The sequence below is a fragment of the Nyctereutes procyonoides genome, unplaced genomic scaffold, assembly GCF_905146905.1.
Source record: "Nyctereutes procyonoides isolate TBG_1078 unplaced genomic scaffold, NYPRO_anot_genome, whole genome shotgun sequence".
In the NCBI taxonomy this organism is placed as follows: Eukaryota; Metazoa; Chordata; class Mammalia; order Carnivora; family Canidae; genus Nyctereutes; species Nyctereutes procyonoides.
Window position 1 is genome coordinate 5,926,147 of NW_026575051.1, and position 18,148 is coordinate 5,944,294.

Below are 18,148 nucleotides of genomic sequence, written 5' to 3' on the forward strand. Positions count from 1 at the left end.
CGGCCTCGGCTGTGGCGCGGGAGCTACTTCCGGGTTACGCCCCCGGAAGCAGGAAGTCGGTTTACCCTCCTCGCCCGGCGGCTGCAGTCCCCGAGGCGGGAGGAGCCCGAGGGGGCGCGGGCCCCGCATGTGAGTGACTGGGGCCCGAGGCCGGGAGGGGGGCGGCCGCCGTGTGACAGCCTCACCGCCGCGCCCGTCTGTGACATCCTCGCGCAGCCGCTTGCCCCTGCGCAAGCCCCGTTTCTGAGCCGCTGGTGTTTCGCAGACTGACGGCCCCCCGGCGACTCCTCCCCAGCCCCCCCGCCAGGGTCGGCTCCCTCGAGACGACTTTGCTTTCCTTGGCTCGGCGGGGCCGGTCACAGCGGTGTCCGAAACACGACTGGCGCCAGCCAAGTCTCGGTGTCCCTGCCTTGCTGACGGATCTCTAATTTTTCTGGTATACTGAGAATAGATTCCCCGCCCCCCCCCAATATCTTTTCCTATTGAGGAAATTTATTTTTTGTTTTTTATTTTATTTTTTGAGGAAAAAGTTTAGGTGTGGACTTGGTACATAAGAGCGTAGCATCTAGAATTCCAGAAAGTTGGTTTGACCGGTTGAGCTGTTCGTTATCACCTTTTAGTACAGAAAAATCGCCTGTCTTGTGTTCCATAGTGTTTTAAGATCATTAACCCTGCTGGCACACCTCCTGCTTAAGAGCCTGCGTAGCCTTGGTATTTGCGAGTACGTTAGTCCGTCATCACTTTGTCATAGAAACTACTTCCAGATACATATTACTCCCACTTTTTAATAAGGTTGCTCATTTGGTTGTTCCCTTGGTGGAATCCTCTATGAGCATTTGTCCCTTAATAAAATTGTGCATTTGAGTTTATCACAATTTCTCTGCAAAGAACAACCCACATACAATTTTTCTACATCGAAGTTTTGACTGCAGTTCACATAGGCCAGCTTGCATACCTTTGTTGCCCTGTCAGGCCCTTTCTGCTTTTGACCAAAACAGTTTTGTTTTTTTTTTTTTCTTTAAAGATTTCATTTATTTATTTATTTATGAGAGGCAGAGAGAGGGGCAGAGACACAGGCAGAGGGACAAGCAGGCTCCATGCAGGGAGCCCGACGTGGGAGTCAACCCCCGGACTCCAGGATCACACCCTGGGCTGAAGGCAGGCGCCAAACCACTGAGCCACCCAGTGATCCCCCAAAACAGTTTTCAAGACCCGGTTTGAATCCCTGTTCCTCTTACAGCTGCCCTAGAACAGCATAGAGAGTGTCTAAATGGGAGGTTCCTAAACCTTCCATTTAGGTTTCATCTAAAGCCTCCTTAGGCTGATGTATTTTTAAGAATAAGAACAATAAGAGGTAAAATGAATAGTTTGGGAATGAATGATCGCTTTGGAGCCTTCCTATGAATTTGTTTAGTAGACATTGATTAGGTTTCCTGTCCCTGAGGTGAATTCCATGTCTGTTCTTAGTTTTTTCTGTTGTTATGTATTCCATTTATCTCTTGCTTTCACGTGTTAAATAACAAAAATTCAAGTGAGTAAGTTTTAAAGATACAGTTGGCTTTATTCAATTCATGAATCCGGCAGCTTTCCATCTAGCAAGTAGAGGGGAGCTCCTAGGGCTACAGGAAAGGAAAGGTTTTTAAAAGTAGAGAGGGTCTCCATCGCTATCTCTGTCTCTCTCAAAGAATACAATCTTTAAAAGGTTGGTGGGGGGTGTTTGGGTGGCTCAGTTAGTTAAGTGTCTGCCTTGAGCTACAGTTATTATCCTGGGGTCCTGGGGTTGAGCCTCATGTCAGGGGAGCCTGTTTCTCCCTCTCCCCCCTATTCTTGCTATCTCTTTCTCTGTCTTAAATAAATAAAATCTTTAAAAAAAAAAAAGTGGAGGGGTGCCTGAGTACCTCAATTGGTTAAGCATCCAACTCTTGATTCCAGCTTAGATCATGATCTTGGTTGTGAGATGGAGCCCTAGTTGGGGGGGTGGGGGGTGGGAGGTGCTCAGTTGAGATTCTCCCTTTGCCCCCCCATTCTCTCTCTCTCTCTCTAAAAACAAATAAAATCTTTAAAAAAAATAAGAGTGTAGAATAAAGACCCCCCCCCTTTTTTTTTAAAGGCAATGTCACTCTGAATGGGAGGAGTTCTATCAGTAAATTCTCTAGAGCTGACCAGAAATTCCATGTTGATTGGTTAAAGTTTTAGGGGATTTTGAAAGTGCAGTTAGGTTAGGTGGTAAGTCTTGGTTAACTGAAGCTAAGGGACACCATTTTGGGCCTTTGATTTTCTTTTTAACACAAGAAACAATTTAGTGTGAGGAGACATGAAAATAGGTATAATACAGAATGATAAGGGTTGTGTTTAAGGTTCCAAGGACAAACATCACGGCTGAAATAAAGGAGTTCATTCATTGGAAAAGCACGGGAGCTAGACTTTTTAGGCAGAGGAAATTATTTGTGCAAAAGCAAAAAGATGTGTAATGATATGGCAGTGAAATGTGTGTGGAAGGAATGGGAAATGAGACTGAACAGGTAATCAGTGACCAGGTTGGAAAGGGCCATGCTAAGTAATTTGGACTTCATCTTATAGTATTAAATATTAAATTTGGGTATCGGGACAAATGTTTTACATTTATCATCTTGTAATCCATTAATGACAGTGTTGGAAACAGAGTTATCCTCGTTTCATAAAATAATGAAAACTCTGAGGTTAGATTAAGGAGTGTCTCATGGCTACAGAGTAGATGGAAGATCAAGGAATTATCTAGCTTTTCCCAACTCCATTGGTTGCTTAACCCATGGTGCTAAATTGTTCTGCAGCAGGGCATGGGGATTCAAGGGAGTTGCTTTATTTATTTTTTAGAGAGGAAGAGAGAGGATTTTTTTTTTTTAAGATTTCATTAATTTATTCGTGAGAGACACAGAGACATAGAGGGAGAAGCAGGCCCCTTGCAGGGAGTCAGATGGGGACTTGATTCCTGGACCTGGGATCCCATCACCTATTCCCCCCCCTGCAGACAGAGGCTCAACCCCTGAGGTACTCAGGCTCAGGCGTCCCTGGAGAGAATTTTAAACAGACTCTATGCTGGGTCTTTTTTTTTTTTTTTTTTTTTATGCTGGGTCTTGATCTGGATCTTGATCTTACAAACCTGAGGTCCTGACCTAAGCCAAAATCAAAAGTCAGACGCTTAACCAGCTCTGCCACCCAGGCGCCCTCAGGGAAGTTGCTTTAAACAGACAAGTAACATGAACCAGTTTGTGTTTCAGAAAAGCAATTTGTGGAGAGTAGAGGATGGATTGGAGAGGAGGATAGTATAGAGATTAAGTATATCTTTGTGATGGTCCATGGAGAGAATGTTGAGGGCCTTCACTGCCATTAATGTAGGACTAAAGAGGAGATGATGAATGTGGGAACCATACAGGAGGTGGAATTGAGGATTTAGTGATCAGTTCATTGGTGGTGAGGAAGAAGGAAGAGGGTTTTAAATTTGGAGAACTAGCATTTCTGTTCCAAAACAGATATAAATTCCAAAACAATATAGTAGGAAAAATGAGTTACAGGGGGACAATAAGAAGTCAGTTATGGACACGTTACATAGAGGGGTACAGCAGGAAATTTCGGCCAGTGTGTCTGGTAGATAGATGGATGGGTCTGGAGTTCTGGAGAGTTTAAGACTGGAGAAGAGATTTGGGAATCACTAATAGGTGGTGGTCAAAGCCATGGAGGGAATGATGGGAAACCTGGGTGTCTCAGTATTTGAGCATCTCCCTTTGGCTCAGGTCACAATCCCAGGGTCCTGGGATTGAGTCCTGTGTTGGGCTCTTTGTGGGGAGCCGGTCTCTCCCTCTGCCTATGGCTCTGCCTCTCTTTCTGTGTCTCTCATGAATAAATAAAATCTTAAAAAAAAAAGTTATGGAGGAAATGAGAGGATCAAGGACAACTGTAGTGAATACCAGCATTCAGGGGTATAGTCTTTCAGAAAAGAGAAAGAATTATGCCAGAGTTTGAGAGCACTTGAGGGAGAGCATAGATAGCAATAGCAGCTTCTGCAGAGAGGTCAGGTAAGGTGATAGTTGAGAAAACATCCTTTGGACTTGGCATGTAGAAAACCACTGGTGACCTGAGTGAGAGCAGTATCAGTGGTGTGAGGGGGGCAAAAATATGATTTCAAGAGGTTAATAAACAAATGGAGACCCGAGAAAGAAGAAGGTGAAGTTACGTCTTTTTAATTTTTTTTGTAAAGGAGGTTGGCTCTGAAGGAAGGGGTTGTCGTCATTGTTTTAATGGTAGAAACTGGAAAAGGTGTGGATAGGACCAGGTAGAAAAAAGTTTTAAAATGTGGGGGTTACTGCTTCAGATATGTTCATATCATAAAGGGCAAAACAACAAACAAACCCAGGATCTGTTTTAGATTTAAATAGACCATAGAGACATGATAGCTAATTGTGATTGGATGACTATTGATTGGATCCTGGGTTTCTAAAAAACTATATGGCTTTTTTTTTTTTTAACAGAAATTTGACTGTGGAGTGGGTATTAGGTAATGTTAGAGAGTTGTCTTAATAGGTATGATAATTATGCTTATGATTAAGTACAACAGTGTCCTTATTCTGAGGAGATGCATGCTGAAATATTTAGAAGTGATTCCATGATGTGTTGCAACTAACTTTTAAGTGGTTTTGGCAAAAGCAGAAAGAGAAGTGACAGATAAAACAAATGTGGTCATATGTTAACAATCAACAAATCTAATAAGTAAAGGATATACAAGTGTTTATTTTACCATTTCAGCTTTTCTGGAGTCTTGAAATTTTTCAAAGTAAGCAATTGGAAAAAGTGGAAGAGGCATATTTTCAGCGAGTGAAGAAAGTATGACTCACTAAGTTTCACTGGACAGAGATGTCCAGAAAGAGTCAAGTGATGATAAAACTACAAAAAATATTTCCCTCAGTTGTACATTTTAAGCACTTTCTACATTTTTATATCCCTACTCTTTTAAGTCCTGTTGTTTTAATGTTCATCAGCTATTTTTCCTTTTAATATGATGTTTATTTTTTCTTAGTGATTTTTATCACAATCCAAAGGCCTCCTGTTTTTCCTTTTAGTAGAACATCTTCAATTGATGGGAATCAATGGATAAAATAGAATGGAATTTGTTCCTAAAACTGAGGAATGGATTATCAAACTGCATAGCTAGCGTAGTACTAAAGAACCTAGTACCAGAAAAGAAAATTTAATATTACTCTGGATATTGCCCCCACTATTGAATATTAGGACATATTTATATTTTCTAAAGATTTTATTTATTTGAGAGAGAGAAAGCGAGCAGAGGGGAGTGGAAGGGTAGGGCAGAGGGAGCAGAGAACCTGATGCAGGGCTCGATCCCAGGACCCCAGGATCATGACCTGAGCTGAAGGTAGATGCTTAACCAACTGAGCCACCCAGGCGCCCCTGATTAGGACTTATTTAGATGGACTTTTGAAACTTTCTTTTTGAATTATAGCATTTCTCCTTTCATGTTTTAGCTAGATACATCAATATTGCGTCTCAGAGTTGTGTAGTTGGCACAGCTGTTTAGTTTGGAAAACTAAGAACCTCCTGGGTGATGTCAAATCAGTGTTTAGGATGTATTTATAACTATAAAGGAATTCTGTATTAAACAGGACAAAGCAGAAGTTTATATTTAGTCTGACCTCTTAATCTGTTTTCTGCTTTAAATCATTTTTATTGGTAAGTTCTGTCAGAGTCATTCTACCAGCTGTGCCTCTGTCCTGTTTTTTTCTAGACTGAGACCCAGAAGGAATTGTGGAGAACATCTCATTAGAGCTGTCAGTGGCTTCCTTCTATTCCTTAGATGCTCCTTCTGAAGTGAACAGCCTCCTAGTTTACCTCCCTCCTCATCTCCACCCTGGCCTCCCTTGAAAGCAAGATTTCTTAACCTTAGCACTCTTAACCAGTTTGAGTGGGACAGTTCTTTGTTATGGGGGCCTGTCTCTGTAGGATGTTTAGTCTTTACCACCTAGATGCCAGGGGTGCCCCTCCAGTTTTGACAATCTAAAATATCTTCAGACTTTGCCAGATGTCCCCCGGAGAGTAAAATCACCCCTAGTTGAGAACTGCTGTTCTAAAGCAGTGTCTCCTAATTGAGGGTGTGCCTTTAATCAACAGGGAAGAGCTTTGAATACTTCTGCACCTGGGTCCCACTCTCAGAGGTTCTGGCAATTCATTATGTCTAGGGTAGTGCATGATACCTTGATTGTCATAATTCTGCTAGTGACCCTGCCTGTGCCCTTGCAGGTGTAAGCCACTGTTGGGAGTCAAGCTCACTCTTTGGAACTTCCCTCTGTGGCAAAGTTCATTCCTGCCAGAGTTGGATCTTCTTTCTTTCTGGAGGTAAAGGGATTGCTGTCAAGGCTCAACTGATTACAGTCAGTCCCCTGATACTTGTTTCTTAGTCATGAGTTGGTGTTTGACTTTTTTTTTTTTTTTTAATATAAATCATTGTGTTGAGGGCCGACTTTCAGATTACAGCAAGGGAGCTGCTTTGCTAGTATGAAATTCCAACCCAAAGAAACATTATTTGTGTGTATTTAATTAACATCATATCTACTAGATGCCAGTACCCTTCAAATGTGAACATCAAAAATGTCTCCAGACTTTCCAAATGTCGTCTGTCCAGAATCACCCCCGTTGAGGACCACTGGTCTAACCAAAGTCGAAAGAAGGGCTTCTTATGAAGATCCCCATGTGCTCTTAAAAACTTTATGAAATTATTAGTAATGCCCCTTCCAGTAACTTGGGAAATATGTCAGAATGTCAAGGAAGAAGGATGTACAGCTTGCAAAAATATATTCAGTATCGTAATGCCATTGTATGGTTGAATTACAAAAAAAAAATCCCATTGTTTTTGCAATACAGAGTCTAGTGAGATGTTTATGTATATTAAAATTAGGCGGAGATTTATGAAAGTTGTGAAATAGTCATCAGAAAAGATGGTAGTTGGCTCTCCTCGCTTACACTTTTGTTCCCTTCACGGTTCTCCTAAAGGCACACTAATATGATGTTTTTTTCTGCCTGAGGGATACCTACATTTGCTCCACCTTCCAACATTTTAAATTTTTTTACTGAAATTTTTTCTAGAATTCTCACTGTTCTTTTTTCTGCTTTTTTTTTTTTTTTTTACTGAATTTTAATGGATTTTGACTGGATATTGTTGGGTAGTTAATTGTAGTTTGTTTGAACATTATCTTTGCTTGCTTGCCTAGAATGTCCTTGTTAATTTCAACAGAAAAATGCTGTCTCTAGAATCACTAGTCACAAAATCATGATATGGAAAATATTGTAATAAGTTGCTGCTTTATTCTTTTTCCAGGAATCATTGTAGTTGTCACTTTTCCAGTTCTCAAGCACTCAGTTTTGATAATCGAGCGACACGGTGTGGTTTCTGCACTACCAGCTCAGAATAGGAAAATACTTGGTAAGGGAGGCAGCATACATAAAGATTAAAAGCATCAGCCCTGAAGTCAGGCACACCTGACTTCACATCCCAGCAAGTTATGGAACCTTTCTGAGTCTTAGTTTCAATATCTGTGAAATGGGATTAATCACACCTACCTTTTGGCAAAGCAAAACAAAAATCAGACTCTTAACTATAGAGAACAAACTGAGGCATGCCAGAGGGGAGGTTGGTGGGGGGGGGTGGGGTAAAAAGATGAAGGAGATTAAAAGTGCACTTAACTATGATGAGCACTGGGTAATGTATACAATTGTTGAATCATATTGTACACCTTAAACTGATAGAACACTGTATGTTAACTATACTGGAATTAAAATTAAAAACGTATAAAAAAAATCACACCTACCTTCTGGGATTGATGTGATAATTTATTAAGATGTTTCACTGTGCCTGGTATATAGGATGGCATAACAGGAAGTGGTAACATAGGAATGCAGTTCAGCACTAGTCTTTAGTTTCTAATGAATTGAATTTTTTCTACTTCCTGAAGTCTTCATTTACTCTTAAAATTTTAGAGCCAGAGGAGACTTTGAAAACCTTAGTTTAGTCCTTTTATTTTTTAGATGAGAATATAGACCAAGTGACTTAGATCATAGCAGTGTAGTGTAATAAATACCACAACAATCTTAGGTTCAAATTCTAGAAATACACATTTTTTAAATGTCTTTATGGAGCTTTATATGCCATAAAATTCCCCATTTGAAATGTATAATTCAGTGTACATTTTTAGTATATTTTTAGTATACTCACAAAGTTGTGCAACTACCACCACTATTTATTTATTTATTTATTTATTTATTTATTTATTTATTTATTTATTTATTTATTTATTTAAAGATTTTATTTATTCATTCATGAGAGACACAGAGAGACAGGCAGAGGGAGAAGCAGGCTCCATGCAGGGAGCCCGACGTGGGACTCGATCCCGGGTCTCCAGGATCACACCCTGGGCTAAAGGCAGCGCTAAACTGCTGAGCCACCTGGGATGCCCCTATCACCACTATTTAAGTTTAGAACATTTTTCTCACTCCAGAAAGAGACCCTGTATTTACTAACACTCCCCATTCTTCTCCTGTCTCTCCCCTGGATAACCACTTATTACTTCCTGTCTCTATAGATCGCCTCTGTTCTTGACTTTTTTGCATTTTATTGATGTAGCATTATGTGATCTTTTGTGACTGTCTTCTTCCACTTAGCATAGTATTTTCAAGGTTCACCTATGTTGTAGCATATATCAATACTTCATTCATTTTTTTTTTAAGATTTTATTTATTCATTCATGTGTGAGAGAGAGAGAGGCAGAGACACAGCCAGAGGGAGAAGCAGGCTCCACGCAGGGAGGCCGATGTGAGACTCCATCCCGGGACCCCAGGAACACGCCCCGGGCCGAAGGCAGGTGCTAAACCACTGAGCCACCCAGGGATCCCCATACTTTATTCATTTTTATTGTCTAATAGTATTTCATTGTATGGATATACCACATTTTATCCATCCATTTAGTAGTTCATGGATATTTAGATTGCTTTTATTTTTGAGCTATTATGAATAATGCTGCTTGGATATGAATTCTTGTACAAGTTTTTTTTGTTGTACAAGTTTTTATGTGGAAATATGTTTTAAGTTCTCTTGGGTTCATACAAGTGGAATTACTGGATCATATGATAACTGTGTTTAAATTTTTGAGAAACTGTCAAACTGTTTTCCAAAGTAGCTGTACCATATCATATTCCCACCAGCAGCGTACAAGGGTTCCGCGTGCTCAACATCTTTGCCAATTTATTATCTGACTTTTTTATTATAGCCATCCCAGTGGTTGTGAAGTGGTGTCTCTGTGGTTTTGATTTGTATTTCCCTGATGGCTAATGATTTTGAACATCATTTCATGAATTTATTGGCCATTTGTGTATCTTCTTTGGAGAAATGTCTATTCACATCCTTTGCCCATTTTAAAATTGGGTCATCTTTCTATTATTGAGTTGTAATAATTCTTTTTGTACTTTGAATACCAGTCTCTTATCAGGTATATGGTTTGCAAATATGTTCTCCCATTCTTTGGGTTGTCATTTCACTTTCCTAAATGGTATCATTTGCAGTACAAAAATTGTTAAATTTTAATTTAATGTAATTAAATATAATGTAATTTTTTTTTTTGCTGCTTATGCTTTTGGTGCCTTAAGAAACCATTGCCTAATCCAATGTCATGAAAGTTTTCCCCTATGTTTTCTTCTAAGAGTTTATAGTTTCAGTTAAGTTTATGTCTTTGATCCATTTTGAGTTACTTTTTGTGTATGGTAGAAGAAAGGGTCCTACTTCACATTCTTTTGCATGTAGATAACTAGTTGTCTCAGCACCATTTGAAGAGTTTATACCATCCTTTTATCCGAACCTTGAAATGAAAGCCTATAAAAAATATAAAAAACACACCAGGGCAGCCCAGGTGGCTTGGCGGTTTAGCGCTGCCTTCGGCTCAGGGTGTGATCCTGGAGACCCAGGATAGCCCACGTCGGGCTCCCTGCATGGAGCCTGCTTCTCCCTCTGACTGTGTCTCTGCCTCTCTCTGTGTGTGTTTCATGAATCAATGAATGAAATCTTAAAAAAAACAAACAAAAACCATACACTCTGAGCAAGAGCAAAGACTTTGGAGAAGGGATTTAGCCTCTTTGGGTGTGGGGTGTTCTCCCCTCCCAAACCAATTCCCCAAAGTTGTTATTCCTGCCTGTTAATTCACCATTAGAAGTCTGATTCTGATTTAATTGGTTTGGGTTGAGGCCCTGGTATGAGCGTTCATTAAAAACTCTCCAGGTGATTCTAATGAAAACTAGTGAACTAAAGATTTAATAGTCCTAAAGAGAACCAAACAGTCCAGGAGGCGCTGCCAGAGGGGGAGATAGGCTGAGGGCTTGCTGGTTGGTGGCACTGAGGGCCTGCTTTTCTCCACTGAGCTCCAAAGACTGTTGTCCTCTGCTCTACAGGGGGCAGCATCTCCTTACTAAAAAAATAGAATTGTACCATGTCAGTGCTGTTTGGGGTTAGAAGTACTTTGGGATTGAAGTATGTGAGATAAAAGGACCTTTACATTTAAGAGAGAAAAAGACCAATAGAAGAGAGCATAAATCCCAAGTACTATTTTTCCTTCTGTAAATGAAGGAAAATACTGTTTTGTAACAAACACTTTTTTTAAAAGAACTGTAATTGAATTTTACAGATGTTACAAGTGAGTATTCTACTTAGCCACTTTGATTTTTACCTTTTATTCTCAATAGCCACTGTGAAACAATTTTGCTCTGAAGTAACTATGAGAAGTTGAATTTTGAAATGAAAGATCTTAGGTCTTTTAAGTATATAGAAATACAAATAAAAGGCTCTTTATTGTCTAAAATCCTATTTGCAAAAAAAACAAGAGGACTGCAACCTGCAAGGTCTGAAGAGTCCCAGAGCCATGGTTTTTGTGTTGCCTGGAATTCTTGCTCTGCCAGTAACAAAGCATATCAGCATGTTCCCCACAGTAAATCTCACTTTCAGTGATTAGTTCCTCCCTCTATGTTGCTAAAAGGCATATCTTATGTAAATGCCCAAGAAATAAAATCAACAACACTCCATATTGCGTTTCTTTTTATTCAAGTAAATTACCAGTAGCGGACCTCTTGTGATTGGTTTCAGCAATCATTTTGGACGGCACTAATGTTTCAGAATGCTATTAGGGATTTATTGTGCTCTAGACTAGTTAGTACTCCTCAAAGTGTGTGGCAACTGGTGCTGGTCCGTAAAACTGTTACTAGCTCACAATTAAGAAATGCTTAAAAGCAGTGCAGCACTAACTTGACATTGTCTAGACGCAGATTTGCTTTACAAAAGCATTGGCCTGGGGCAGCCCGGGTGGCTCAAAGGTTTAGCGCCACCTTCACCCTGGGGCGTGATCCTGGGGACCAGGCATCTAGTCCCACGTTGGGCTCCCTGCATGGAGCCTGTTTCTCCCTCTGCCTGTGTCTCTGCCTCTCTTTCTCTCTGTGTGTCTCATAAATAAATAAAATATTAAAAAAGAAAAAAAAAGCAGCAAAACAGCATTGGCCTGCAGTGGGTTGGTAAAAACAAAGCTGGTCCTGCCCCGTAGGTAGTCAGGGAGCACCTTTCTAAAGGAAGGAGCTTTGAGGAGGAAGTACTTGAAATAAACCATCCTCCTTTTTACATTTTATTTTCTTTCTCTCAGGGATTTTGTATTGGAAGACATGGATCTTGCTGCCAATGAGCTCAGCATTTACGACAAACTTTCAGAGACTGTTGATCTGGTGAGACAAACAGGCCATCAGTGTGGCATGTCAGAGAAAGCAATTGAAAAATTTATCCGACAGCTGCTGGAAAAGAATGAACCTCAGAGGGGGCCGCCCCAGTATCCTCTCCTGATAGCCATGTATAAGGTAAAAATGTGTTCTGACGTGGAGATACCTTACAGAGCACAAACTCTTCAACTTTCTCTCCCAAAACTGCTGTTGGCTATTCCATCACTGAACCTTCATTGTTCTGGGAATAAATTGGCCTTTGTTACCATGTGTTTCTAGGAAACTTGACTATTTTGTTAAATATCCTAGATGAAAGCTATGTATAGTTAGACTGTATTTGTGCGTAGTTTTTAATGGTGGACATAGCCCCAGGTCATATGATAGAAGCTTGGGGAGCCTTGCAATCCTCATAGTTCTCAAACTTTAAATGTATTCACAAGTGAATGTAAATGGCTTGTTTATGAAAATGGATTAGTTCCTAAGGCACATTGGAAATAATAGAAGAGGTCGGTTTTTTCCTTGGTATTAAAGTATTTTGTTTCTGGGGACAATCATTAATCCTTTTCCTGTCTTTCCTTATAGGTCCTTGTAACCCTGGGATTAATCTTGCTCACTGCCTACTTTGTGATTCAACCTTTCAGCCCATTACCACCTGAACCGGTGCTTTCTGGAGCTCGCACCTGGCGCTCACTCATCCATCACATCCGGCTGATGTCCTTGCCCATTACCAAGAAGTATATGCCAGAAAATAAGGGAGTTCCTCTGCATGGGGGTGATGAAGACAGACTCTTTCCAGGTAGAATGCTGCATTTTACTACTTATGAGATACAGCTTTCTTGACAGTATACAATGGGAAAGGAATATCATGTATTGACATCTAATGAAAGACACTTTCCCTATCTTGTCTCATTTAATTCAGTCCCCACCAAAACTCTGTGGGATGGGTTTTATTATCCCTGTTTTGCAGATTGAGAAACTAAGGCTCAGAGAGATGAAGAAACTTGCCAGAAAAACACTTCTGGGGGAGCCATATTCAAACCCCCTGATTCCAAAGCACATGTGATAGGAGTGTTTTGTTTATAGGAAGGATCTGAACCTGTCTTAATCATCCTTTTCTCCCCTGTGTACCCTCTCCTCCGTAATAGACATTTTTTTTAAATTTTTATTTATTTATGATAGTCACAGAGAGAGAGAAAGAGGCAGAGACACAGGCAGAGGGAGAAGCAGGCTCCATGCACCGGGAGCCCGACGTGGGATTCGATCCCGGGTCTCCAGGATCGCGCCCTGGGCCAAAGGCAGGCGCCAAACCATTGCGCCACCCAGGGATCCCCCGTAATAGACATTTTAATAAATAGCTCTTGATTTACTGAAAGCGTCTGAGTCCAGTTTACTTTTAACCAGGTCCTCTAGTAGTCCTTGCCTGTTGGACTAGATTTTTGTCCCAGTTTGTCATGGTCTTTTAGTTTAGTCTTTTCTCTCTGTTTCACAGTGTGCTTATTTAACACTCTGAAGTGTTCATTTTGGCCAATCAATTGGACTTAAGAGGCACTTTTACTTAGTAATGGTGCCATCAGTGGCAGCACAGGAATTTCTAGTCTGACACACCATTTGAGGACTTTCCTTTTGAGAATAGCATAAGACTTGAAATTTACTTTTTGAGAAAGAAGGGCGGATTTTATTATTTTGTTTGTGTTAATCTTATTGCCTATATGAAGGAATATGTAGATTAATTTCACAGATGGATTTCAGAACTTTTTGTGTAACTGTGTTCTGAAACCTTTAGGCTTAGGAAGTATGTTTCCTCTTCAGTGTTGTTTCCAGCAAAATTTCCTATTGGAAGTTACGCTTTATAATGCCACTCTTTGTTTTATTTATTTTTTTAAAGATTTTATTTATTTTTTCATAAGAGACACACGGAGAGAGAGAGAGAGAGGCAGAGACACAGGCAGAGGGAGAAGCAGGCCCCACGCAGGGAGCCTGAGAGAGAGAGAGTCAGAGACACAGGCAGAGGGAGAAGCAGGCTCCACGCAGGGAGCCTGATGTGGGACTTGATCCCAGGACTCCAGGATCACACCCTGGGCTGATGGCTGATGGCAGGCGCTAAACCGCTGAGCCACCCAGGGATCCCCCTATAATGCCACTCTTTAAGCCAAGATCTAGTCAGTCATAAAAATCACTTGGATTGAGTCTTCCTTGAAAGCTATTTTTGTATACTCGAGGGAGGAAATTATGGAAAGATATCCAAAATTATACTAAAATCAGAGGGAAGGAACATTATAAGACAAAAAGCCTCATGAGGTTTTTTTTTTCCTTAATTAGCTCATATATAGAAAGTTTTTAATTCCAGGTATAAATTAGGGTTGTTTTTCAAATGTCATCCAAAAAAAAAAAAAAGGCATCAACAAAGCTTAAAAAAAAGATGTTTCCAACACCCTTATCAGGAAGGTCCAGAGCACGTGAGGGAAAGATCCAGAGAAACTTGTCAGGCCAGCCTATGGTGCTTTCTCACATGCATCAGCCTCCTTTCCAGTCTTCCTCTCACTGCCTCCCTCAAGGTATCTTCTGCTCTTTGGCACACAGAGATGAAGTCAGCAGTGTTTAGCACCAAGCTGATGGTAGTTACTTTCTTTTCTCCCCATCCTATAAGGGAAATTTCCACAGGCTGTTGAATTAAGAAGTGAGTGTTGTTGGACCATGATTCCTTATTCTCTAAATCAGAGTCTAATAATTCAAGAAACCTTAGCGTCTCATCAGCAAGCCTAACTGTTGGGTCTACTCCAAATGAATATTTTGCCTTGCAGATGGAAATAAAATGACTCCTTGGAGCTCAGTTGTAAAGAGAAAGCATTGGAAGGGTGTGGTTTTAGCTCTAATGTTGTTGACTCTATTAAAAGTGCTGCTTTTACTTGTAAATGTGGATATTGATGCACCATATTTTCCTGCGTGTGATCATTCTGGGAAGCTGTGGCCACGTAAAACTAATAGTATTTTGCATATCATTTGGAAGGAAACTAAGGAATGCATAATATTATAAGGAGTAAATAGAAACATATTGGGGAGAATTAGGTACAAGAAATAGGAACTGGGCCTGCAAGAGGGCTAGAAAAGGAAAAAAATAAAGTTATTTTTCCTAATGTCTTGGTACCAAAAAACAACTGCCTTTTATTCAAGATTGCTTAGTGATAACTTTGAAATAAATGTAGAGAGAATGTCATGACAGATCCAGCACCCTGAAGGAAGGCCCCCAAGCATATTATTTCCTACAGGCTGGCCTGTCTGTGTAACCTGTCATCTGTCCGTCTGTCCATCCCCCCCACCTCCTGGTCATCTGACACTTTTTGCAGTGGCCTTTTGAGAATGATGGAGGGCAATGCAGTGCTGATGTACCCGAGGCACCCCCACCAATGGTACTAGTTTTCCTCCTGACCTCTGGTACTTTTTCCTTTTGACTCCACCTGGGGAACTAAAGGCAACAGAAGTAAGGTTCTTTTTCTCAGTTCCAGCCTTGGATAGGAAACCCTGCTTCTGAATCCTCTTGATGCGAAAAATGAAGTGACTCTGTAGTGACTCACGTCATCCTCCCACTCTGTAGCAGAAAATAAATAAGCTGACACTTACTTAGTATTGACCGGATGCCAGACCTTGTTCAGAGGGTTTTCCATATATTGCCTCATTTAATCTTTACAATATCCCTGTGAAGTAAGTTCTGGTTTTATGCCCGTTTTAAGGATGGAGACACCGAAGTATGGTGACATTAGGTCACTTGCCCAAAGTCCCAAGGCTAGTAAGTCATGAAACCATGATTTGGCATCCTATCCTCAGAGTCTGAGCTCTTAGCTTCTGCTGGGGGTAGTGTGTAGCTACACAGTATACCTGAAGAATCTAGCTTTAAGTTTGATTTTGGGGGGGGGAACGGTTGATTTTGGGGGAAAAAAGGTTGATTTGGGAGTTCTGCACTCTGTCTCAGCTCACCAGAAGCTTTCAGCTCCCTAGTGCCTGGAACAAGGTTTTGTGGCTGATACTACAGATCCAAAGATAAGCTAAGCTCTTGGCTCTTTAGAATTTTCCCAATCTAGTCTTTTCCTAGGCATTCAACCCAGCTCATCTTCCTGGCCTGCACCCTTATGGGTAATATTTGACTTGTTGTTTGAAACCTTTATCATATTAACTCATAGTTTTCCCTTCTCAGTCAAATTCTCAGTTCTTGTTTTACCCCTCTGGCTCATATTTTTATATCCACTTTGATCTTACCAGCCATCCTCTTGATTTTTCACCCTACCATGGAATCGCTGAGTCTTAGAGCTAAAAAGGAACTTTAGCATGGATCTAGTGCATAACCCCATTTTGTAAAGAGCAAATGGAGGACAGGAGAGGGGAGGTAACTTGCTTACCCAACTCAAAATACCAAACTGGTACTTGAACCTTTGTTTCTTAACTCTAGTATTCTTTCCATCATGCCACACTGCCTGCTGTCTCACCCTCAGCCAAGCCAGGCTCCTGCATGTTAGGCCCAAATTACTTTGTTTACTTCAGGCATCTGTAATTTTTTTTGAAAAAGATTTTATTTTTAAGTAATATCTACATCTAACATGGGGCTCAAACCCACAATTCTGAGATAAGGAGTCACATGCTCTGCTGACTGGGCCAGCCAGGCACCCCTAGGCATCTATAATTTTTAATTATGACACCCATTTATACTGAGGAGACCTCATATACAGTGAGAAAGTGTATCTCTGTATCTGAACTGCATTGGAACTTCATGCATCCATGAACGTAGATCTTGCAGTATGAAGGAGTTGTGAGAATAGCAGATCATTCATGGACTTAGAACTAAGGACCTAATCACAGTCTAGGCCAGTGCCTGAAGATGAAAAGTCAGACCTCGGGGAATATCCTGTTCGTTTATTTGCAAATAAAATTTGAGGGGATAATAGCAACTGTGTCAAGCACCTACTGTATATCAGCGGCCATGTATTTTCTCAGTTGTCACAACAATCACAGAGTAGTTAACCATTTTTTCAAAGATGAAGAGATTGATGTGCCAGAGGATTGACCAAAGTCTCACAATTAGAGACCATTTTTTAAAAACAGAAATATAGTTGACACATAATTATGTTAGTTTCAGGTGTACAACACAGTGACTGAACAAGTCTGTATGTTATGCTATGGTCACCACAAGGGTAGCTACCATCTGTCCCCATACTGTGCTGTTACATTACCATTGACTGGATTCCCTAAACTGTGCCTTTCATCCCCGTGACTTATCCACTCCATAACTGGAAGTCTGTGTCTCCCAGTCTCCTTCACCCATTTTGCCTGTCCTCCCTCACTCCTCTTTCCTCTAGCAACCATCAGTTTGTTCTCTGTATTTATGGGTCTGTTGCTACTTTTTTTTGTTTTTTTGGTTTTTTTTTTTAGATTCCACATGTAAGTGAAATCTTAGAGTATTTGTCTTTGCCTGACTTATTACTTCACTTAGCATAATTTAGTCTCTAGGTTCATCTGTGTTGTCACAAATGGCAAGTTCTCATCCTTTTTATGATTGAGTAATATTCCTGTGTGTGTGTGTGTGTAATATGTGGGATTTCACTTCTCTGTCACACCTTTTTAAAATCTAAAACAGCTAGTTTAAAGTTATTTGAAATAAAGAAACCTTAGACATTGAAAGTTGGGTGATGACCATCCAACTTCTGCAGGCCTGTCTGTCTGGTGCTACTCAAAGAGGGAATAGGTAGAAAGAGAGGACTAGAAAGAAGTGAGATACAGCATATAAGGTGGCTGAAGAAGACCTGTGTACAGGAATGACATGGGATGGTCTGCTATGTGCTGTTGGCTATTTTCCAGGGAGAGATTTTGCTCACTTTGCAGTGTGATGGTTCCAGCCAGATGTATAGAGAATGCATCAGATGAAGCCTTTTCAGATAGATGGAGGCCAGATTGGGAGTCTGGGTACTTTTCCTTTTGTTGTTGGGGATTTTACGGGAAAGAGAAAAAGGAGCCCCAACCGTACACCCCCACATATACCCAGACAATTTACTACCTGGCCATTCCCCAGTCCCTTCCCACAAAAATACAAGCACATTCTTTATCTACCTTGGTGATCTCAGGGCTGTAGAGAGATCAAAAGTAGCTCTTCCCCATGAAGTTTGGCTCCCCTAATTCAGATGGATGGCATAAGCTACTTTCAGTGATCCTTTTTTCTCATCACTTCCCCTCTTCCTTTGCTGGCTGCCAGCCTGGCCAGTGTCTCTGCTCCTGTCAGGTACCACTTAAGAGGCCTTCCCTTCTTCTAAGATGACTGAACTCTACATTTTGTAGTTGATATCCTCAGCTTAAGTTTTCATGGTCTTCAAAGAAATTTTTATTT

General features: G+C 40.7%; 1 protein-coding gene across 8 annotated transcripts in view; it reads left to right on the top strand.

Moving 5' to 3' along the window:
• CUNH6orf89 (chromosome unknown C6orf89 homolog) overlaps positions 1-18,148 on the top strand; it is a 35,494-nt gene continuing 17,346 nt past the window's right edge. Inside the window, exons 1-5 of one of the 8 annotated variants that reach the window (XM_055330185.1) lie at positions 153-436; positions 6,286-6,381; positions 7,361-7,465; positions 11,712-11,919; positions 12,364-12,577. In XM_055330185.1, coding sequence (XP_055186160.1) covers positions 11,731-11,919; positions 12,364-12,577 — 403 coding nt within the window. In that variant the 5' untranslated portion in view covers positions 153-436; positions 6,286-6,381; positions 7,361-7,465; positions 11,712-11,730. Of the gene's footprint in view, positions 130-152; positions 437-6,285; positions 6,382-7,360; positions 7,466-11,711; positions 11,920-12,363; positions 12,578-18,148 lie in introns of those variants that run through there. The other 7 variants (XM_055330183.1, XM_055330186.1, XM_055330188.1 and 4 more) reach the window with 7 other exon arrangements.